Below are 25000 nucleotides of genomic sequence, written 5' to 3'. Positions count from 1 at the left end.
ACTGCAAAAACTGAAATCTAAGTAAGATGAAATATCTCAAATAAGGGTGATATTTGCTTATTTTCTGACTGATAAGATAATTTAAGCATGAAAAAAAAAAAAATCATGACTTTGACAGGGTTAGGGTTAGGGTTAGGGTTAGGGTTAGGGTTAGGGGGTTAGGGTTAGGGTTAGGGTTAGGGTTAGGGTTAGGGGGTTAGGGTTAGGGGTTAGGGTTAGGGGTTAGGGTTAGGGTTAGGGTTAGGGTTAGGGTTAGGGTTAGGGGTTAGGGTTAGGGTTAGGGTTAGGTGTCTCATAATTAAAACAAATGACAGCCAAATGGACTTTGCTGATTTATTTTCAATGAAACAATAGAAAACATGTACTCATATAGAAGTACAGTTGGCACAGTACACTGCAAAAACTGAAATCTAAGTAAGATGAAATATCTCAAATAAGGGTGATATTTGCTTATTTTCTGACTGATAAGATAATTTAAGCATGAAAAAAAAAAAAATCATGACTTTGACAGGGTTAGGGTTAGGGTTAGGGTTAGGGTTAGGGTTAGGGGGTTAGGGTTAGGGTTAGGGTTAGGGTTAGGGTTAGGGGATTAGGGTTAGGGTTAGGGGTTAGGGGTTAGGGGTTAGGGTTAGGGTTAGGGTTAGGGTTAGGGTTAGGGTTAGGGTTAGGGGTTAGGGTTAGGGTTAGGGTTAGGTGTCTCATAATTAAAACAAATGACAGCCAAATGGACTTTGCTGATTTATTTTCAATGAAACAATAGAAAACATGTACTCATATAGAAGTACAGTTGGCACAGTACACTGCAAAAACTGAAATCTAAGTAAGATGAAATATCTCAAATAAGGGTGATATTTGCTTATTTTCTGACTGATAAGAGAATTTAAGCATGAAAAAAAAAAAAAATCATGACTTTGACAGGGTTAGGGTTTGGGTTAGGGTTAGGGGGTTAGGGGTTAGGGTTAGGGGTTAGGGTTAGGGTTAGGGTTAGGGTTAGGGTTAGGGTTAGGGTTAGGGTTAGGGGTTAGGGTTAGGGTTAGGGTTAGGTGTCTCATAATTAAAACAAATGACAGCCAAATGGACTTTGCTGATTTATTTTCAATGAAACAATAGAAAACATGTACTCATATAGAAGTACAGTTGGCACAGTACACTGCAAAAACTGAAATCTAAGTAAGATGAAATATCTCAAATAAGGGTGATATTTGCTTATTTTCTGACTGATAAGATAATTTAAGCATGAAAAAAAAAAAAATCATGACTTTGACAGGGTTAGGGTTAGGGTTAGGGTTAGGGTTAGGGTTAGGGGGTTAGGGTTAGGGTTAGGGTTAGGGTTAGGGTTAGGGGATTAGGGTTAGGGTTAGGGGTTAGGGGTTAGGGGTTAGGGTTAGGGTTAGGGTTAGGGTTAGGGGTTAGGGTTAGGGTTAGGTGTCTCATAATTAAAACAAATGACAGCCAAATGGACTTTGCTGATTTATTTTCAATGAAACAATAGAAAACATGTACTCATATAGAAGTACAGTTGGCACAGTACACTGCAAAAACTGAAATCTAAGTAAGATGAAATATCTCAAATAAGGGTGATATTTGCTTATTTTCTGACTGATAAGAGAATTTAAGCATGAAAAAAAAAAAAAATCATGACTTTGACAGGGTTAGGGTTAGGGTTAGGGTTAGGGTTAGGGTTAGGGGGTTAGGGGTTAGGGTTAGGGGTTAGGGTTAGGGTTAGGGTTAGGGTTAGGGTTAGGGTTAGGGGTTAGGGTTAGGGTTAGGGTTAGGTGTCTCATAATTAAAACAAATGACAGCCAAATGGACTTTGCTGATTTATTTTCAATGAAACAATAGAAAACATGTACTCATATAGAAGTACAGTTGGCACAGTACAGTAAACTGACAGTTAATATTTGAACATTTAACATGTGACATTTCTAACAAATTTTGAAAAGAAAAGCACATTCAGATAAATTCTTCCAAATTACAAATAAAAAAATGTTGGCCGGGGACCGGGCTGTAAATATATATATATATATATATATATATATATATATGTCTTAATAAGGTTATCAAAAAAATAGTGCTCGATACCGTAGTAGAGCGCAATATATGTATGTGTGGGAAAAAAAATCACAAGACTATTTCATCTCTACAGGCCTGTTTCATGAGGGGGGGTACCCTCAATCATCAGGAGATCCTGATGATTGAGGGTACCCCCCCTCATGAAACAGGCCTGTAGAGATGAAATAGTCTTGTGATTTTTTTTCCCACACATACATATATATATATATATATATATATATATATATATATATATATATATATATATATATATATATATATATATATATATATATATATATATATGTATATATATATATATATATATATATATATATTCCTTGCACACTAATTGACTGAAAGAGCACGCACTTGATGGCGCGATGATGTCACGTTGTCGATGGAAAAATGCATTTTTAGACCATATGATTTGCCTGAGCAGCTAGAAGACCCCGAGAGTAACAACATACTTGCCAACTCTCCCGGATTTTCCGGGAGACTCCCGAAATTCAGCGCCTCTCCCGAAAGCCTCCCGGGACAAATTTTCTTCCGAAAATCTCCTTGAAATTTAGGCGGAGCTGGAGACCATGCCCCCTCCAGGTTTACTGTTAGGCAGTTTCATTAACGTCCTCCCAGCGCGGCAACAACACACAACAACAGCAGTCACGTTTTTGTCTACCGTAAAGCAGTTTGTCTGCCGTAAACAGCAATGTTGTGACACTCTTAAACAGGACAATACTGCCATCTACTGTACGTGCATATGTGACAATAACATCTACGGCTTTTAGAGAGTGCAGTGCACAACTGCGCACACAACAAGGCGACGAAGCAGAACGCATCATCAGAGAGGGTGTTCAGCATGGTTAGAAAAATAGTGACAGAGAATAGAACAAGGATGGACAATTCAACCCTTAACTCAACAATGAGTAGATGAGTGTTATGTGTGTGTATATGTGTAAATAAATTAACACTGAAATTCAAGTATTTATGTAATTTATATATATATATATATATATATATATATATATACATATATAATATATATATATATATATATATATATATATATATATATATATATATATATATATATATATATGTATATATATATATATATGTATATATATATATATATATATATATATATATATATATATATATATATATAAATATATATATAATTAAAAAAATAAAAAAAAAATAAATATATATATATATATATATATATATATTTATATAGTTAGAATTTACTGAAAGTCAAGTATTTCTTATATATGTATATATATATATATATATATATATATACAGTATATATAAATATATAAGAGGGGAGGAGTATATTTACTTCAAGGTAACACACACAGTTTACTTGCGGACATAAAATGGAAACAAATAGAAAGAGTACAAATGGAAAAACACTAGATGATTTAAACATGACTATGAATTAAGAAAGTACTCTTAAACATATTTGCATTCTCCACAGTGGCCAAAAACTTTTGGTAATATAGTGTAACTCGCTAGAATGTCTGCTGGTAACACAGTATAGATGTGGTATCGAGCCAGTCGGGGGAATTCATACACATGAATGGTTATCTGTCTCACTATTGACTGCTGACAAGTGGGGGGGTGTACCTCACCTCGTATTCCAGTGACACCATAAACAGCGTAGGTAGAAACAATGGAATTGAGTCGATGTGTGTTGTACCCTGAGACAAACCACGCTCGCTTTCACCAGGTTTGCCGAGAACACTGAGTGAGGTGAGGAAAAGGAGAAGGTAGACGTCGTTCAAACATTGAAAACCATGAAAGGAATGTGTTAAGGGTGATGACTCCTGAGACATCATCCTATCAGGCTCCGACAAGAAGCACATGGACCCGAGAACGACGCCCGTCTTTCCGTCTCACTACTGGGGAAATCCCCACACAGGACGGGACATGCTTGTATGAGAGTGTCGTAATACTCGGACACTCGCAAGTCCTCCTTGGCGTCCTGCCCAATGGTTTGCCTCTCCGGTCGCCGGATTGATTCGACTTTAATGAAGAGTCCATCAGCATAGGTGACATAATTAGCTGCTTGCACTGGGGGCCACTTGGCACAGCGCCCTGATTCACTGCTGGGAAAATGGGTCATTTGGAGTGACGTTGGGGGGGGGGATGGGGGATTTGTGGGGGTCAGTGGCCAGCTAACACAAGGGGTGACGCCCGGTGGTGGCCTGGTCATTGACGGCTGTCACGTGGTATGTTCACATGGTCTTTCCTCACCCTGTAATGGGCAGTGAATATAAATGGCAACTATAAAGGGACAATATAGCCTAAAATATATAATGTAATACACTCAAAGTCCACTATAACGTGGTCCTTGGGGTCCATAAAATAGCAATCCTCTTATATAAAAAATTTTTTTTATTTTTTTTTGTCATTTACTTTTTGAAAGAAGACAATACAACTATCCCCAAATCACACATGACGTGAATAGTGGATTGTGCTCCCATGTCACACCATTCCCCGGTGGGTCTGGACATCACTGATGAGAGTGCGGAAATATGACCATATCCCACCAATTCTCAAATCCCTTCACTGGCTTACTGTTCCACTCAGGATTGAATTCAAAGTCTCCCTACCAACCCAGCAGTGCCTCCATGGAAAGGGCCCCATCTACCTCAAAGAACTACTCACCCCCAAATCCTGCACACGACACCTCTCCCGTCCAAAGGCAAAACCCAGTAACTCAATTTTGGTCAAAACTGAGCTGATAATAATTTTGGAGTTACTAGGTGATATGCTTTACATTAGTGTATGCGATATTGTAATTTGTTCCGTAAGTAAGCTGTTACGCGCATGGCAGGACCTAGCAACTACCACATAACTGCGTAGATACAACAGAAAAACCGTTTGTTTTATCAAAATCAGCTAGAAGTGAGTTACTAGGTTCTGCTTTTGGACGGGAGACCTCCGCTCCGGACAGGCAAACCTCCTCCAACCTCCGAGGACAAAGCTACGAACAATGCTCAGCCGCTCCCAGTCTGTGGAACGCTCTCCCTGACCACCTGAGGGTACCACAGACTGTGGATGCTTTTAAAAAAGGCTTAAAAACCCTTCTTTTAAAAAAATATATACTTTTTTTTAGATATATGCATACTAGTTTTAGCTATTTTGCTGTTCTAGTTTTTATTTTTTACTTATTTTTTTATATATTTTTATTTGTATTATTATAAAAAAAATTTATACACTGTGGCACTGTGAGGCTGTTTACTCAATGTAAAGTGATTTTTACAACAAAAAAAAATCTATTATTATTATTAGAGATGTCCGATAATATTGGCCTGCCGATATTATCGGCCGATAAATGCTTTAAAATTTAATATCGGCAATTATCGGTATCAGTTTATTTATTATCGGTATCGTTTTTTAATTTTTTAATTTTTTATTTTTTTATTAAATCAACATAAAAAACACAAGATACACTTACAATTAGTGCGCCAACCCAAAAAACCTCCCTCCCCCATTTACACTCATTCACACTCATTCACACAAACGGGTTGTTTATTTTGATTCCTACATTATATATCAATATATATCAATACAGTCTGCAGGGATACAGTCCGTAAGCACACATAATTGTGCGTGCTGCTGGTCCACTAATAGTACTAACCTTTAACAGTTAATTTTACTCATTTTCATTAATTACTAGTTTCTATGTAACTGTTTTTATATTGTTTTCCTTTCTTTTTTATTCGAGAAAATGTTTTTAATTTATTTATCTCATTTTATTTTATTATTTTTTTTAAAAAGGACCTTATCTTCACCATACCTGTTTGTTCAAATTAGGCATAATAATGTGTTGATTCCACGACTGTATATATTGGTATCGGTAATTAAATATCGGAATATCGGATATCGGCAAAAAGCCATTACCTGACATCCCTAATTATTATTGTTATTATCACTGAGTCTGTTACGGTTCTAACACCTGCGGCCTCTCACTCTGCTATGCGCTCCACGGGCGTTCCTCTCCTGCTGCAATTATTCTGCAATCAACACACCTGACGCTGATGAGACTCCTGCCTTCATAAGCCAGCACGTCCTGCGTTCCAGTGCCAGAACGTAGCTACTTGTTCCAGAAAGCCTTACACGTCTCTAGCTTCCTTGCTCATGCGCTTCCTCGCTCTTTGCATTTCCCTTCCGTTGTGCTCATTGTGTCTTGTCCTGCGTCGTCATCCAGCAGCCCTTCGTCATCCCCTGGTTTCGAGGTGTGTGTCTCGTCTCCCTGGATCCCCTCTGGACTTCCCTGCTGACTTCCTGGATCTTGACCTCACGCCTGCCCCTGGACAACGACGCATCGCTCCAGCTCCTGACCTCCTGCCCGTCCCTAGATATCCAAGCCTGCCTTGCCCTTTCTGGACTTCCGCACCGATCTTAACACGCACCTTCAACACCACCCGGTAACACTCCACATATAATTGCTACAGATAGTCACATCGTGTACATTTGGATTAGCCACTTCTAACAGTGAATACTATTACACTATTAAACATGTTTTTATGCATTTTATTAGTAGATTTTTTTTTTAACTAAAATGTACAAAAAAACATGGTAAGTTGCAGTAAATTACTGCTGTTTTTATTGTAAAAAAAAAAATAATTAAAAAAGGCAGCTCAGTTGCCAGAATTTTACTGTACAATTTACGTTTTTTTTTTTTTTTACTGCACCTGAGCTGCCAGTTTGTTTATTTTTTATTTTTTTGTTTACCGAAAAAATCAACAACTGTAGATTTTTTGGTGTATTACTGTAAATGCCAAAACGGCACTACAGTTTATTACAGTAAAAAAGTACTGTTTTTTTTATAATTTAGAGAAAAATGCTGTAAAAACCACAGTAAATTTCACACTTTTATTGAAACTATTGCTACTTTTACATTGCACAATTTGATGGATAACTTAAATAACTTAGCTATAAAATCATTAATTAGTATTTATTTAAATTTAAAAAAAACAGTTTGAATGTTTGATCACATATTTTTGCATAATTAGACAATATTTAAGTTAACAATTTGCGATTACATGGAGTATTTTCTCGCAAAATAGAAAGAAAGAATACATTTAGTAAGAACAATTACAGTATTTTTTTGATACATATTATTTCCAGGCTTTCGAGGGCCAAATAAAATGACGTGGCGGGACACATCTGGCCCCCGGGCCTTGAGTTTGATACCTGTGTCCTACGGTGTCTAATGTAGCATATTATTCCCCCAAAAGTCTCTCTTATTCCTTGTCCTCAGGTGATAATGATCCATCCATCCATTTTCTACCACTTCTCCCTTTCACGGAAGGCAGGGCCAACACAGATAGACAGACACGTTCCCACACTAGGGCCAATTTAGTGTTGCCAATCAACCTAAATGCATGTCTTTGGAGGTGGGAGGAAGCCGGCGTACCCGGAGGGAACCCACGCACTCACAGGGAGAACATGCAAACTCCACACAGAAAGACCTTGAGCCCGGGGATCGAACCCTGAACCTTCCTATTTTGAGGCACACGCACTAGCCCCTGGGCAGTTGTTTGCTTGTCGCTGTCAAAGTTAGAACGTGTCATCAACATGCACTACCATAATATGACGATGGTATTAAAAACGTTGGCCATGTATATATTATTGATAAAAAGTTTATAAAAGTATATATTTTATTATTGAAAAATGTACATTTATTAACAAATGAACACACACAGAAATACCAAAAATGTATACTATTGAGTAGTTATTGAAAAATACCGGTACTTTTTTTCCTTGCCCCTGGTTGTGACCACACGCACAGACCACTTGCAAGCGGAAACAGTGTGGAGAAAGAGTGAGAAAAGACATACTGTATTTTCTCACGATAAAGGTGGAGCTATAAACACCGACGCGCCACACTGCAAGCAGTGCTTTAAAACATAGTTAGTAGCTAACTGACTGTTTTAGATGCTTCGAAATCAAGCAAGCAAACGCTCCAAAATGTAAAAAAATGGGTGGTTCTAAATACAAGGATCTACTATTAAGTTACCAAGTACAAGAGTCGTAAATAGTCAGTACTACTGTCATGATCCGTTTCCCGGATCATGTTTGTTTACTTTTTTGACTCCCTCAGTTCCTGTTTTGTTTTAGTTGCCATGGGTGCAAATTAGTTTCTCCTGCCTCTGATTAGTGTTCAGGACGCTCACCTGCTACCGGGCACTAATCAGAGAGCTACTTGTTTCTGTTTTTCACCACACACTGTCTGGCTGTCTTATTTGCTTCCATGCAACACGTTACGCCGTTACCTTTTCAATTCCTATGCCTGTTTTCCTTTTGCTAAGCTTCAGCTTTGCTCCCCGTGCATTGGGCATGCATCGCTTTTCAGTATCAGAATCAGAATCAGAATCGTTTTATTGCCATTGTTTGAGAACGGGTTCACAAACTAGGAATTTTTCTTGGTGCAATCGTGCAACATAAAACACATATAACACAGATTTGGTAATAACAAGAGCTGTAACTGAGCTATCAGATCTTGTTATAGACTTAGAAGGAATTCAAGGAGCTACTGTTAGGAGTTATTGTTCATGTGCCTGATGGCCGAGGGGAAAAAACTGTTCAGGTGGCGGGAGGTGTGGGTCTGGATGGACCGTAGTCTCCTGCCTGAGGGGAGAGGGGAGAATAGTGTGTGTCCAGGGTGAGAAGAGTCAGCTGTGATCCGACCCACACGCCTCCTGGTCCTGGAGGAGAACAAGTCCTGGAGGGATGGGAGCTTGCAGCCAATCACCTTCTCAGCAGCACGTACGATGCGCTGCAGGCGATGCTTATCCTGGACCACACGGTGATGGAGGAGGTCAGGATGGACTCGATGATGGCTGAGTAAAACTGCACCAGCATCTCGGTCGGCACCTTAAGTTTCCTCAGCTGCCGCAGGAAGTACATCCTCTGCTGGGCCTTCTTGATGAGGGAGCTGATGGTCGACTCCCACTTGAGGTCCTGGGTGATGGTGGTGCCCAAAAAACGGGTCCACAATGGAGACGGGGGTGGGAGAGTCAATCAGGCTGAAAGGGGGATGGTGGGGCTGTGACTTTCCTGAAGTCCATGATCATCTCCACTGTTTTCTTGGCGTTCAGCTCCAGGTTGTTGAGGCTGCACCAGGACGCCAGCCGGTCCACCTCTCTCCTGTAGGTGGACTCATCGCCATCCGAGATGAGCCCGATGAGGGTAGTGTCATCCGCAAACTTGAGCAGTCTTACGGACTGGTGACTGGAGGTGCAGCAGTTTGTGTACAGGGAGAAGAGCCAGGGGGAGAGTACACAGCCCAGAGGAGTACCAGTGTTCGTGGTTCGACTGTCTGAGACAATCTTCCCCAGCCGCACAAGGCTTTCTTCGGTCTGTCAGGAAGTCATTGATCCAACTACAGAGGGAGTCGAGCACGCTGAGCTGGTAGAGCTTGTCTCGTAGCAGTCCAGGGAGGATGGTGTTGAAGGCAGAGCTGAAGTCCACAAACAGGATCCTAGCGTAGGTTCCTGGGGAGTCCAGATGCTCAAGGATGAAGTGGAGGGCCAGGTTCACTGCATTATCCACAGACCTGTTGGCTCTGTAGGGGAACTGCAGTGGGTCCAGGAGGGGGGCGGTGATGTCCTTGAGGTGGGACAGGACCAAGCGCTCAAAGGACTTCATGACCACAGATGTCAGTGCAATCGGCCTGTAGTCATTAAGTCCTGTGATCCGTGCTTTCTTGGGGACAGGGACAATGGTGGAGGTCTTAAAGCAGGACGGCACGCGGCATAGCTCCAGAGAGGTGTTAAAAATGTCAGTGAAGACAGGAGCCAGCTGGTCCGCGCAGTGTCTGAGAGTGGAGGGGAGACACCATCCGGCCCGGGGGCCTTCCGCATATTCAATTTCAAGAACTGCCGGCGTACATCCTCCTCTTGGATGGAGAGGGCCTTTACAGTCCTATGATGTTCTTGGAGTCCTGTGATGTCCTTGGAGTCCTTTAACTCCTTTAATGAAGTGCTGGCGTTGGTGGGGAGGGTTTTGTTTTGTTTGTATCCTGTCTGATTTATGGACATTAAATCCTGTCCTTACCTGCACCTTGCTTCCGGTGTTCCTGCTGCATGATTAGGTTGATATTTTTTACATTTACAAATTATTTTGTCATTTGTTTTATTGTTTAACAGTAAATGAACAAGTAGAATAATAACCCATCCATCCATTTTGTACCGCTTGTCCCTCATGCTTTTGACAATATAATACAATTGGAAATGACACAACGTGTTACTGCATAGGACAGCAGCAAAATTAAGAGCATTTGGAACCTCTGGTTTATTTACTACAGAATGAGAGGTTGTTATTGTTATAAAAAGACAAAATTGTTATTTGATGTGTTTAATGTATCATAAGATTTACTGTTGGATTAAAGCCAACTATAACATTTTTGTGGTCCTCTTTATTTTGAAAAGTATCGAAACTTATCTATGTCATGTCTGTGTGATCGTGTTTTGTTTGGCCATGTGCTTTCTGGATTTTGTCAGTTCCTGTTTTTTCACTCCCCGTTTTGTTTCCATGACAACCCATTAGTTTTCACCTGTCCTCATGTCACACATCTGATTCATTTGCACTCACGCACCTGTTGTTAATCATGCCTGTATTATTTAAGCTTTTAATTTTCTGTTGGTCGGTCTGGCGACATCACATTCATGCTGCTCTTTGCTTCCGCAAGTAGGTTGTGTTTATTTATGCCACAGTTACTGTCTTTTGTTTTGCCATGTTCATAGTTATGCATAGTCCAAGTTTTTGTTCCCTGCGTTAAGTTTTGTGCCTCCACTGTGAGTGCCTTTTGTTTGTTCTTTTTTTTGAGTGTTGAAATTAAATCATGTATTTAACTTCACGCCATGTCTGGTCCAAATCATTTGCACTATGGGAAAACAAAGCACGCCAAAGTCCAAGTCTTGACAATCTAAATACATTTTGGAACGCGTACCAGTCCCAATATATATTGGGAACACAACCCTAATTTGGGTTCATAATTGTCTCAGGCTGCTTAAAAAAAATAGCTTTGGTGTACGTTAAAAGTTTATAGCAGGGGGTGTTAAACGTACGGCCCGAGGGACAGGTTTTATCCAGTCCACGAGATGAGTTTGCCAAGTATAAAAATGAACCTGACATTTTTTTGTTAGAATAATTATGTATATATTATCATCATAACTTTATGCTAAAGGCCCGTTGCTATAAATTATTGTCAATTGTGCTGAAGTGGTATTTTTGTACCTGTGCAAGCTGGTAATCCAACAGATTGCCAGTCGTCTTTATCAGTGTTGTGTCCAGACTCTGCCTGCTGACTGCCGAACTCTAACCCTAACCCTAACCCTAACCCTAACCCTAACCCTAACCCTAACCCTAACCCTAACCCTTGGGGGGTCTTGCGGTTGGTGTGGACGTTGCCTGGACAGGTTGTCTACGGACAGTGCCTCTATCCCCTTCCCCCACCCCCTACTCCTAAACCTAACCCTAACCCTAACCCTAACCCTAACCCTAACCCTAACCCTAACCCTAACCCTAACCCTAACCGGCCGAACACCGCCGTGACGCAGACAGAGCAGAGACAAGGCGATATGACCTGCGACAACTAATTTTCATTTATTCTATAATCATATATTGTGTCTAACTGGAGTTGTCGAGATTACCCCCTTCCCTCAGCGACAGCTTCAGTGATGTAACAGGGACCTTCCAAATAAATAGAGGAGGCGCTCGGGCTTGACTTTTAGAACGTAGTTTGGATCTGTAACTAGAACACAGCCCAAAACACGTGTCTCCTCACTCTGTCTCTGCATGATTCCTTGCTTCTTGTCTGATTATTAGATGTCATCAGTGTTTGAACCTGATGACATGAACGAAAATGTTGTTCTAAATGTGTCCACTGGATGTCGCAATAGCAATTTGCATCTTTGTAGATGATGCTACATATGTAAACAAAAATAAACCACATGATGTTAGTGCACCACTCGAGGAAAATGATCAAACTACATAAATAACATCCTGTTATTTGATTTTGATATCATTTTTTAAATCTTGATAGATAGAAAATTAACACCAATGAGTTGACTGATGAACATTATCACATAATTTATTCCGAACGTATAAATAACGACAAATAAAGATAAAATGCTATTAACCGCAACCCATTATGATTTATGCATGTGCTTGTTCTATTTTTAAACAAAGAAAACAATCTGAAATTGTCTCTATTTTTAAAGGGGAACATTATCACCAGACCTATGTAAGCGTCAATATATACCTTGATGTTGCAGAAAAAAGACCATATTTTTTTTAACCGATTTCCGAACTCTAAATGGGTGAATTTTGGCAAATTAAACACCTTTCTATTATTCGCTCTCGGAGCGATGACGTCACAACGTGGCGTCACATCGGGAAGCAATCCGCCATTTTCTCAAACACCGAGTCAAATCAACTCTGTTATTTTCCGTTTTTTCGACTGTTTTCCGTACCTTGGAGACATCATGCCTCGTCGGTGTGTTGTCGGAGGGTGTAACAACACGAACAGGGACGGATTCAAGTTGCACCAGTGGCCCAAAGATGCGAAAGTGGCAAGAAATTGGACGTTTGTTCCGCACACTTTACCGACGAAAGCTGTGCTACGACAGAGATGGCAAGAATGTGTGGATATCCTGCGACACTCAAAGCAGATGCATTTCCAACGATAAAGTCAAAGAAATCTGCCGCCAGGCCCCCATTGAATCTGCCGGAGTGCGTGAGCAATTCAGGGACAAAGGTCCTCGGTAGCACGGCAAGCAATGGCGGCAGTTTGTTCCTGCAGACGAGCGAGCTAAGCCCCCTATCGACCCTAGCTTCCCTGGCCTGCTGACATCAACTCCAAAACTGGACAGATCAGCTTTCAGGAAAAGAGCGCGGATGAGGGTGTGTCTACAGAATATATTAATTGATGAAAATTGGGCTGTCTGCACTCTCAAAGTGCATGATGTTGCCAAATGTATTTCATATGCTGTAAACCTAGTTCATAGTTGTTAGTTTCCTTTAATGCCAAACAAATACATACCGATCGTTGGTTAGAAGGCGATCGCCAAATTCGTCCTCGCCGTCGTGTCGTTTTCGTCGGTTTCGTCGGTTTCGCTTGCATACGGTTCAAACCGATATGGCTCAATAGCTTCAGTTTCTTCTTCAATTTTGTTTTCGCTACCTGCCTCCACACTACAACCATCCGTTTCAATACATTCGTAATCTGTTGAATCGCTGAAATCCGAGTCTGAATCCGAGCTAATAACGCTATAGCTTGCTGTTCTTTCCGCCATGTTTGTTTGTGTTGGCTTCACTATGTGACGTCACAGGAAAATGGACGGGTGTATATAACGATGGTTAAAATCAGGCACTTTGAAGCTTTTTTTAGGGATATTGCGTGATGGGTAAAATTTTGAAAAAAACTTCGAAAAATATAATAAGCCACTGGGAACTGATTTTTAATGGTTTTAACCATTCTGAAATTGTGATAATGATCCCCTTTAAGTTTCCGTGCAGTGATTTTACCAGTCCGGCTCACTTGGGAGTAGATTTTTCTCCACGTGGCCCCCCATCTAAAATGAGTTTGACACCCCTGGTTTATAGTAAGTATTTTCCACACAGACTAAAGCTTCAGTATGACCTACTCGGCTAAGCAATGCCCCTTATAAGATTTATGTATTATCTCACCCAAACAGGGAAATAAAACACATTTCTGACCGGACTCAGAGATCCGCTTTGAGCCCCAAGTAGTCCCTGAGCCTTCACGTCTATCTGTTAACGTCAGTCTCGACCCGCCACCTTCCAGTGAAACCATCCACTCCAAACCCACTCACAATACAAAGATTGTAATTTTAGCACAGCAGCTGTTTTTGCTGCAGTAAAAGTGACATCCCTTGTAACTCTTCCTCCTCCCTCGTTTCCCCCACACCAACCCTCCCTTCTAATTGTCACCCAAAGGAGTTTATACACTAAATGTTCTTAAAAGAAATAGAGGAGCTCTTCCTTTTCGGGAACACATTTAAAATAGCGGGCAGAATGGTGATGGTTAATTAGTTACAATTAAAAGTGACTCTTTAAAGACCGGCTTAGGCTTCCCTCTGGTGTTGGGGTCTTAGGCACATGATAGGGCATCTGATCTTTAATAGTAACTTTAGATGGGTGTTGTTTGCACGTACTGACAGTAGGTTTGCACAATATATATGCGATGTAGGCGATTTACATTTGCAAGGTGAAAGACCTCATATTGTGATACAGTATGGCCCCATTGCTGGGTGGATTTTGCGTAACAGGAAGAGGGGGTTAATAATTTTGCAATGCGGTCTGCTGAAAATGATAGAAAGTGCCACTCTATAAAGCAACTGACGCTGTGGTCAAAGTTTGAACGTAGAGTTGTGGTCAAAAGTTGACATACACATAATGTCTTGAGTTTCCAATAATTTCTACAACTCTTATTTTTTTGTGATAGAGTGATTGGAGCACATACTTGTTGGTCACAAAAAACATTCATGAAGTTTGGTTTTTTATGAATTTATTATGGGTCTACTGAAAATGTGACCAAATCTGCTGGGTCAAAAGTATACCTACAGCAATGTTATTATTTGGTTACATGTCCCTTGACAAGTTTCACTGCAATAAGGCGCTTTTAGTAGCCATCCACAAGCTTCTGCTTGAATTTTTGACCACTACTCTTGACAAAATTGGTGCAGTTCAGCTAAATGTGGTCTTATCTTTGTCCATGTGATGTCAGATGAAACAAAAATTGAGCTGTTTGGCCACAATACCCAAAAATATGTTTGGAGGAGAAAAGGAGAGGCCTTTTAATTCCAGGAACACCATGCCGACCGTCAAGCATGGTGGTGGTAGTATTATGCTCTGGGACTGTTTTGCTGCCAATGGAACTGGTGCTTTTACAGAGAGTAAATGGGACAATGAAAAAGGAGGATTACCTCCAAATTCTTCAGGACAACCTAAAATCATCAGCCCGGATGGTTGGGTCTTGGGCGCAGTTGGGTGTTCCAACAGGACAATGACCCCAAACACACGTCAAAGGCCACCTACTCAGTGGCCTAGTGGTTAGAGTGTCCGCCCTGAGATCGGTAGGTTGTGAGTTCAAACCCCGGCCGAGTCATACCAAAGACTATAAAAATGGGTCCCATTACCTCCCTGCTTGGCACTCAGCATCAAGGGTTGGAATTGGGGGTTAAATCACCAAAGGTGATTCCCGGGCGCTGCCCGCTGCTCCCCTCACCTCCCAGGGGGTGATCAAAGGGGATGGGTCGAATGCAGAGGACGAATTTCACCACACCTAGTGTGTGTGTGACAATCATTGGTACTTTAACTTTAAAAGTGGTAAAGGAATGGCTAAATCAGGCTAGAATAAAGGTTTTAGAATGGCTTTTCCAAAGTCCTTGTCATGTTTGTGTAATCATGTTTTGTTTTAAGTCATGTTTTGTTTAGTTTCTGGCTTTTCACTCCCTTGTCTTGTCACCATAGCAACCATTAGTTTTCACCTGTCACGTCACGCACCTGTTTCACGTCTTGAGTCACGCACCTGTTTTCGTTAATCATGTCTGTAGTATTTAAGTTCAGTGTTTTTCAGTTTGTTGTCTGACGACCTCGCACCCCATACCGCACCACATTTATGCTCTGTCCATTCCTCTATGATCCTGCTTCATGTCCCTTGTCACAGTAAGTTTTGGTTCCATGTTTATAGTCTTTTTGTTTTTTCATAGTTTATTCTCCGCCACTGTGCGAGCTTTCATTTATTCCTTTTTTGATATATTAAATAAATCATGTACCTCCATTCCCGTCTCGCACGAGCCAACTTTCCGTTGCATCCTGGAAAAGCAAACACCCCGGACCAAGTCATGACAGTCCTGACTTAAACGTGTGGACAATGCTGAAGAAACAAGTCCATTTGAGAAAATCAACAAATTTAGCTGAACTGCACCAATTTTGTCAAGAGGAGTGCTCAAAATTTCAACCAGAAGCTTGTGGATGGCTACCAAAAGTGCCTTATTGCAGTGTATGTATACTTTTGACCCAGCAGATTTGTTCGCATTTTCAGTAGACTCATAATAAATTCATAAAAGAACCAAACTTCATGAATGTTTTTTAGGACACCCAAGTATGTGCTCCAATCACTCTATCACACAAAAATAAGAGTTGTAGTAATGATTGGAAACTCAAGACAGCCATGACATTATGTCCTTCACAAGTGTATGTAAACTTTTGACCACGACTGTATAAATCCACTCCATCCCATTTTAAATGTGTTTTTTTTTTTTCATGATCACTCATATATTTGCATCTTAACCTTTCAACATATCCCCAAATCTGCATTAATACAGTTAAATAAACAGTGGCCCAATGGGATTCTAGACCATCGCCTGGAACCTGGAAGTGCTTCGAGGTCACCTGATTACAACCCAGCTACAGTATCAGTAAATGGTCGATACTACAGTCATTAGATTGATACGTTTTATGGTCAAAACATATATTTGTTGTTGTTTTTGTTAATATTGATCAACTCGGGGAATAGGTATCTGCACACAGGAGGGCTTTAAGGGCGAAAACCAAAGAATTTTTAAAAACAGATTTTGCTTCTGTTTAGTAATTTTGAACTATTTACTTTAAAAATATGTATATGTGTATTATTTATTGCTCATTTTTAGTTCATAGTGTTTTACATTTGTAGCTGTATGTAGAAATGCTGGCGCTGAAGTGGATACTGGTTGCATCAGTTATGAACTCTTTAATGTATTTTATGTATTTTGTGTTATTTCATGTTTCCCTCTTGTTTTCTGGGTTTTACCTATTTATGTGGACTTTTTTTTATTTGCACCGCAAATGTCCTCATTGTGGGATGAATAAAGTTGATCCTATCCTATTTTAGGGAATCATTTAAATGTTCAATTGATATTGTTACACAGCAACCCTGAGTTGTTGTGTGATTACAATTGTGATCAAAAATCATTAATTCATTGATCCCAAAAAAATGATGTATCAGTATCAGCATTGCACTGCAAAAAGTCAGTGTTCAAAAACGAGAAAAAACAAAACAAAAATTAGGGGTATTTTATTTGAACTAAGCAAAATTGTCTGCCAATAGAACAAGATATTTCGGCTTGTCAAGACTTTCCAAAACAAGTAAAATTAGCTAACCTCAATGAACCCAAAAATACCTTAAAATAAGTATATTCTCACTAATAACAAGTGGACTTTTCTTGGTAGAAAAAAAATAGACCTTTTTGCTCAATATGTTGAAAAATATTCTTAAATTAATTAAATGCTTGTGCCATTATCTTGACATAATGATATGCGCTCTGCATTTTTCCATGCTTGAAGTAAGAAATTATTACTATAAAAAAGTAGTTTTATACTTGTGAGTGTTGATGACACAGCTTTGCAACAGTTGATATTCTAGTTTCAAGCATGTTTTACTCAATATAGATCATAAAATCTCAACAACAAGCTGTAATATCTTACTGAGATCATTTAGGACCAAAACACTTAAAACAAATAAAACAATCTAACATAAAATCTGCTTAGTGAGAAAAATTGTCTTATCAGACAGAAAATAAGCAAATATCACCCTTATTTGAGATATTTAATCTTACTTAGATTTCAGTTTTTGCAGTGTGGTATAACCAATACGGTATTAATACCCAATTTTTTTTGTATCACAGAAAACTAATGTAAAGAATCCAAACAGAAGAATAAGTGTTTCTTACATTTTAATAGAAACACGTTACATCAAAGTATATTAAAAGTAAATAAACATGTAGATCAGAAGTAATTTTAGGAAAAATAATATAACTTTACATGACGCAATATTTTATCGAATACATCAGCTGCCAAATGATGAGCCTTTTTTATTTAATCATCATATAATATTCTAATATTGTGTGAAATATATTGCTATCACAGGAGGGTATAATATATATCACAATATATATTTTAGGCTACATTACCCATCCCTAATTGACAGCATACTGCATGATTAATACAAAAGTGAATTGTATGAACCAACTGAATCTATGGTTGTCGGTTCTAAGATAAGTTAATGACCAACGAAAATGTGTTGAAGTATGGGGGGATACTTACCACAACACAATTCATCCTCTGATCATATTACAGAAAAGAGCAGTGCGGATCATTCACAACGTTGGTTATTTAGAACATACTCATAATCTGTTTATGCAATCAAAGTTGCTCAAATTTGATGACTTTGTTCAATATAATGCATTAATAATCTTATATAAAGCATTTAACAAATTATTGCCGCCTAATCTACAATGTTTTTTTATAAGACGAGTGCAGGCTCATAACTTGAGAGGCTTTGGATATTTCGTATTGCCGAGAGCTCAAACCACTCGTAAACGTTTCTGTGTGTCTGTATGCGGAGTACAACTATGGAACAAACTGGACTTACAACACAAGCAATGCCAAACTATTAATCGATTTAAACTATTATACAAACATGGGGTCTGGTTCAAATATAGAGATGAGGGTCTTTAATTTGACCTGCTGTTGTACTCTGTCTCAAAGTGTTAACATGTGCTCAATGTTTCCTTACCATTATTGCTATGTTGTCTATTACCATTGTTGGTATATTCATTATTCCTACATTGTTGATACAAATTATATGTGACAGTGTAATAATTATTGTTACCTGATACAACATCTGTATTATAATCCTTGAACAAAGTATCAGTGAAACTCATATGAATAATCACTGAATGGAAAACTGAAGTTATCTTCTTCCCACTCCCTTTCAGGCAAAACTGGACAATCATGCATTACATACTATACACTACCTTTTGCACTATATGAATTTATATTATTATGTGTTGTCAACTTGTACTTTTTTATGTCATTGCCTGAAATAAACAAATAAATGGAAACAAATAAATAAAAAACTATCTTTATCACTGCTTTAATCCAGATCTGCATCCTAAATTAATGGGGTTTTCCTTACAACAAACTAACTCATATTGTGATGAAAAGATAAATCCCTTGCCTGATAAAATAAAATCTGATGGAAGATGCCTGATTAATAGGGGAAACAATGCATTCTAATCAGAATACGTGTTTGCGTGTCTTCAGTGACAAAATGTTTCCATAGTAACCATATAAACTCCAGAGACCTGACCTCCCTCACATCCACTTAACAATCCCCAGATGCCTAATTGTTTCCCTAATGATGCTGAGCCTAATGGGACTGTTTATAGTGTTCATTTTATTGCGCTGGCCCAGTAATTAGACTGCACGCACTTCATTAAACAGCAGGGAGTGGATGGGGAACAAATTTCTCTGTCCATGGTGCTAAACCTTGTGAATCACACTTCATGGCACTGTCCATGGTGCTGAAACACACACGCGATGACCTGTGTGCGCCTTTTACGCTACAATTGTGCTTTTTTTTTTTTGTTGTTGCGACAAACCTGTCAGGTAAACGTGCGCTGCATACCAGTGTGTATTCTTTTCATATTGCATGTTAATTATAGCACCGTCATAAACATTTAAATGAGCAATGTTATTAGAATTTGTGGTCACGCTTTCAAACTTTACTGTTACACAGACAAGGTGTTTAATTATTAGGAACTATAATGATTCTTTAAGAAGCGCTGTGTTTAAAAATGGATTAGGCAAGTCAAACATGAATTCCATTAAAGTTTTAATTGATGCTTCTTGCCATCACATTCACAGCACACAGGACTGGTCATTTAAAAACAAATATCAAATAACATTAAAACCATTTTGATTAATGGTACGATTACTCAATTGGATAATTCATATATTTTTACTCCTAACACACCATACCTTTTACATTAGTCATAATGTTCTCTCAACAAATGCCCGTCTTAGCGAGGAATGTCGTGATCCGATACTGATATCAGATATCGATCTGTAATACAACAATTGGATTATGTCGGTTTGCATCTAAAATCTCAGATATAAACTCCGATACAAGAAGCTCAACAACCAGCTTACAGCTAAATGTCCTCCAGTAAGCACACAAGTTAAAAATGGCAGGCTATAGGCTACTAGGAGCGAGCAGCTACACAACAGCTAAGCACGCAACCTCGACTTATGTAAAGGGTGTCCTTAATTGAAAAATATTGCAGTCATTGCAGGACATTTGACAATATAAACAAGCATTAAACAATTACAGTTGCATATAACTTACAGATACAAAGCCTCCAAGGCAGAAGCGTATTAGAAAATATCCAGCATCAAACGTGTCTGCATCATTCAATTTGTATGCTTCATTTTTAATGAATTATTGTAACCACTAGTTGTCACCAAAAACAAATTAATACTCAACATCATTCAAATAAGTCTGTTATAAGGTTGGTGTTGTTCACAGCGACCATTGTTATGTGAGTAACTACACTTGATTTAATCTTTTCTAATATGTCACACCATAAAATGATACATAAATGTATTATCTGGTTAATATCAGTATCGGCCAATGCTCAAGGCTCCAATATCAGTGTCGTATTTGAAACGAAACATTTGTATCGGGACGTCCCGATTAATAAGTGTAGATAATTTAACAATATTGCAATCTATAACACCACATTTGTCAATATAAGCACGTATCAAATAATTAGTGTTGCACATTACATAAAAATACAAAGTCTCCAATGCAGAAGTGTATTCGAAAATACCCAGTAACAAATGTGTCCGCATTGTGTCATGAGCTTAACTTAATACATTATTGTCACCTATAGGAGTAAAAAAAAAAGAAAAAGAAAAAGAAAAAGAAAAAAGAACACCACTCCACTTCAACTTAAAGACAGCATAAGTCAATTCCAAACAATTTGTAATAAATACACTATATTGCCAAAAGTATTTGGCCACCTGCCTTGACTCACATATGAACTTGAAGTGCCATCCCATGGAATTGTCCAAAATGTTTTGGTATCCTGGAGCATTCAAAGTTTATTTCACTGAAACTAAGGGGCCAAGCCCAACTCCTGAAAAAAAACAACCCCACATCATAATTCCTCCTCCACCAAATTTCACACTCGGCACAATGCAGTCCGAAATGTACCGTTCTCCTGGCAACCTCCAAACCCAGACTGGTCCATCAGATTGCCAGATGGAAAAGCGTGATTAATCAGTCCAAAAAAGGCGTCTCCACTGCTCTAGAGTCCAGTGGTGACGTGCTTTACACCACTGCATACCACGCTTTGCATTGGACTTGGTGATGTTGGCTTATTTTATTTTTCGAAGTTTTTTTTCAAAATTTTACCCATCACGCAATATCCCTAAAAAAAGCTTCAAAGTGCCTGATTTTAACCATCGTTATATACACCCGTCCATTTTCCTGTGACGTCACACAGTGATGCCAACACAAACAAACATGGCGGATAGAACAGCAAGCTATAGCGACATTAGCTCGGATTCAGACTCGGATTTCAGCGGCTTAAGCGATTCAACAGATTACGAATGTATTGAAACGGATGGTTGTAGTGTGGAGGCAGGTAGCGAAAACGAAATTGAAGAAGAAACTGAAGCTATTGAGCCATATCGGTTTGAACCGTATGCAAGCGAAACCGACGAAAACGACACGACAGCCAGCGACACGGGAGAAAGCGAGGACGAATTCGGCGATGGCCTTCTAACCAACGATTGGTATGTGTTTGTTTGGCATTAAAGGAAACTAACAACTATGAACTAGGTTTACAGCATATGAAATACATTTGGCAACAACATGCATTTTGAGAGTGCAGACAGCCCATTTCAGGCATACATTTTTCCACTATTTCAGCACTCAGGTTAACCATACCTAAATAGACACAAAATACTGCATTACACAAGACTACCCAAATGTACTCGAATGATTGAAAAACAAAATTTTTTTTAAGCTAAATTATTGGTAAACACAGTTTATGTATAACAATTTACGTAAAACCGCGAGTAATGAATAAAGTTTTCATCAATTAATATATTCTGTAGACATACCCTCATCCGCTCTCTTTCCCTGAAAGCTGATTTGTCCAGTTTTGGAGTTGATGTCAGCAGGCCAGGGAAGCTAGGGTCGATATTCTTCTCTTGATCATCTTCGGTTCATTTTTGCTTTCTCTGTCGTAGCATAGCTTTCGTCGGTAAAGTGTGCGGAACAAACGACTTACCATTTTGTCGACTTTCCCCACACCCTCGTATTTTGAACAAATTTCGTCCAATTTCTTGCCACTTTCGCATCTTTGGGCCACTGGTGCAACTTGAATCCGTCCCTGTTCGTGTTGTTACACCCTCCGACAACACACCGACCAAAGTGAGAAAATGGCGGATTGCTTCCCGATGTGACGAGCGAATAATAGAAAGGCGTTTAATTCGCCAAAATTCACCCATTTAGAGTTCGGAAATCGGTTAAAAAACGATATGGTCTTTTTTCTGTATGTTGGCATTAGCCAGGCCTCCCTCGCCCGCCTGCAGCTCGTGCAGAACTCTGCTGCTCGTCTGCTAACACAGACCCGCAGACGTGAGCACATCACCCCTATTTTAGCGTCCCTTCACTGGCTCCCTGTGCGTTACCGAATACATTTTAAACTCCTTTTATTTGTTTTTAAATGTCTAAACAACCTCGCGCCAACCTATCTCTCCGACCTCCTTCAGCCTTACTGCCCCACCCGATCCTTAAGATCAGCCGATCAGCTGCTGTTGACGGTCCCTGACACAAGGCTGAAGCTTAGAGGTGACAGAGCTTTCGCCGTTGCTGCTCCCAAGCTCTGGAACGACCTACCCCTGAGTGTTAGACAAGCCTCCTCTCTTCCTGTTTTTAAATCTCTCTTAAAAACATACTTTTTTTCCATGGCTTTTAACACTGAGTGATATCCATCCTGCAATGGCGCCCCATAATACACCTGCTGTGATCCTGTTTTTATGTTTTTATGTTTTTATTAATTATATTTTAATTATTTATTTTTTTATCGTGTTCTGTTTGTGTTGTGTTGTGTTTGCTCGGTACTCGTTTTATCTTTTAACCTGTTCATTGTACAGCACTTTGGCTACCCCTGTGGTAAATTTTAAATGTGCTCTATAAATAAAGTTGATTTGATTTGATTTGATTTTTCTGCAACATCAAGGTATATATTGACGCTTACATAGGTCTGGTGATAATGTTCCCCTTTAAAGATAAGGATCTTCATTCATGAGAGTAGTATGATACCTTGAGGAAGGAGAGATTCCGGTTCCGGTCAATGCTGGTTATCTCCAAGTTTCCCATGACGACTTCACAGTTCTCATAAAGCTTCTTTAGGGTGCGGTACTGCTGGTCCAGGTCTGAGAGGGTGCTTAACTTGTTCTCCGTGCCAGGGCAAACTGGAAAGAAAAACATGCAAAAATTAACTCAGCTGCAATATTTCTTTTCAGCTTTGACGATACTTCAGCGCTGTGCTAAGACGAGGTCATCATATGCACTGAAAAGGTGTGGAATATGATTCTAAATATAAACACTTTGAACACAATAACTGGAATTTGCGGCAACGAAATTGGATAGACTGTTGCATAAGTGAACTCGCCCTGATCTTGAACAACATCCAGAGCTCATAAAATCCCATATTGCTTTATAGATTGTTTGCACCACAAAGATTGGTGTGCTGCCCTTTTCTTCACTTTGTGATCCTCCATATTGCTGTGGGCACTCGGGGTGGTGGGCCGGAATGGCGGCGAGGGGACCGGAGCTACGGTGATAAATGAGATTTGCTGACAACAACGCACTGATGAGTTATTAGAGGGAATGATTTGAGAGCGGCTACAAAGAAAGTCTGAGCGAGGATATAAAATGGGTCCGATCAATGAGCGCGCGCGCGTGTGTGTGTGTGTGTGTGTGTGTGTGTGTGTGTGTGTGTGTGTGAAAGGTAAAGGAATAATGTGTAATAATCTGTTAGTGAAATACACTTCTTTGTGTGTGTGGATGTGTGTGAAAAGAGAAGGTAAGACAACCATTATAGGCCAATATCATCTTACCAATCACACACACACACACATACTAGTTATTATTTGGAATGGGGACCAATTTTTTGATCATCACTTGTGGGGACCACCCTTTCTACAGGTTGTGGAGGCATAAAAAAAATACAAACCCCGTTTCCATATGAGTTGGGAAATTGTCCATCCATCCATCTTCTTCCGCTTATCCGAGGTCGGGTCGCGGGGGCAGCAGCCTAAGCAGGGAAGCCCAGACTTCCCTCTCCCCAGCCACTTCGTCCAGCTCCTCCCGGGGGATCCCGAGGCGTTCCCAGGCCAGCCGGGAGACATAGTCTTCCCAACGTGTCCTGGGTCTTCCTCGTGGCCTCCTACCGGACGGACATGCCCTAAACACCTCCTTAGGGAGGCGCTCGGGTGGCATCCTGACCAGATGCCCGAACCACCTCATCTGGCTCCTCTCGATGCGGAGGAGCAGCGGCTTTACTTTGAGCTCCCCCCGGATGACAGAGCTTCTCACCCTATCTCTAAGGGAGAGCCCCGCCACCCGGCGGAGGAAACTCATTTCGGCCGCTTGTACCCGTGATCTTGTCCTTTCGGTCATAACCCAAAGCTCTTGACCATAGGTGAGGATGGGAACATAGATCGACCGGTAAATTGAGAGCTTTGCCTTCCGGCTCAGCTCCTTCTTCACCACAACGGATCGATACAGCGTCCGCATTACTGAAGACGCCGCACCGATCCGCCTGTCGATCTCACGATCCACTCTTCCCTCACTCGTGAACAAGACTCCGAGGTACTTGAACTCCTCCACTTGGGGCAAGATCTCCTCCCCAACCCGGAGATGGCACTCCACCCTTTTCCGGGCGAGAACCATGGACTCGGACTTGGAGGTGCTGATTCTCATCCCAGTCGCTTCACACTCAGCTGCGAACCGATCCAGTGAGAGCTGAAGATCCTGGCCAGATGAAGCCATCAGGAC

General features: G+C 40.1%; 1 protein-coding gene across 2 annotated transcripts in view; it reads right to left on the bottom strand.

Moving 5' to 3' along the window:
* LOC133622494 (receptor tyrosine-protein kinase erbB-4-like) overlaps nucleotides 1-25000 on the bottom strand; it is a 789611-nt gene that overhangs the window by 367464 nt on the left and 397147 nt on the right. For both annotated transcript variants that reach the window (XM_061985295.1, XM_061985296.1), the window contains exon 2: nucleotides 23261-23412. In XM_061985295.1, the coding sequence (XP_061841279.1) occupies nucleotides 23261-23412 (152 nt within the window). The remainder of the gene's footprint in view (nucleotides 1-23260; nucleotides 23413-25000) is intronic.

Source organism: Nerophis lumbriciformis, linkage group LG23, assembly GCF_033978685.3.
Source record: "Nerophis lumbriciformis linkage group LG23, RoL_Nlum_v2.1, whole genome shotgun sequence".
NCBI classification, from domain to species: domain Eukaryota; kingdom Metazoa; phylum Chordata; class Actinopteri; order Syngnathiformes; family Syngnathidae; genus Nerophis; species Nerophis lumbriciformis.
Note: the sequence above shows the minus strand (reverse complement) of the source record. Positions and strands in the feature narration are given on the sequence as shown.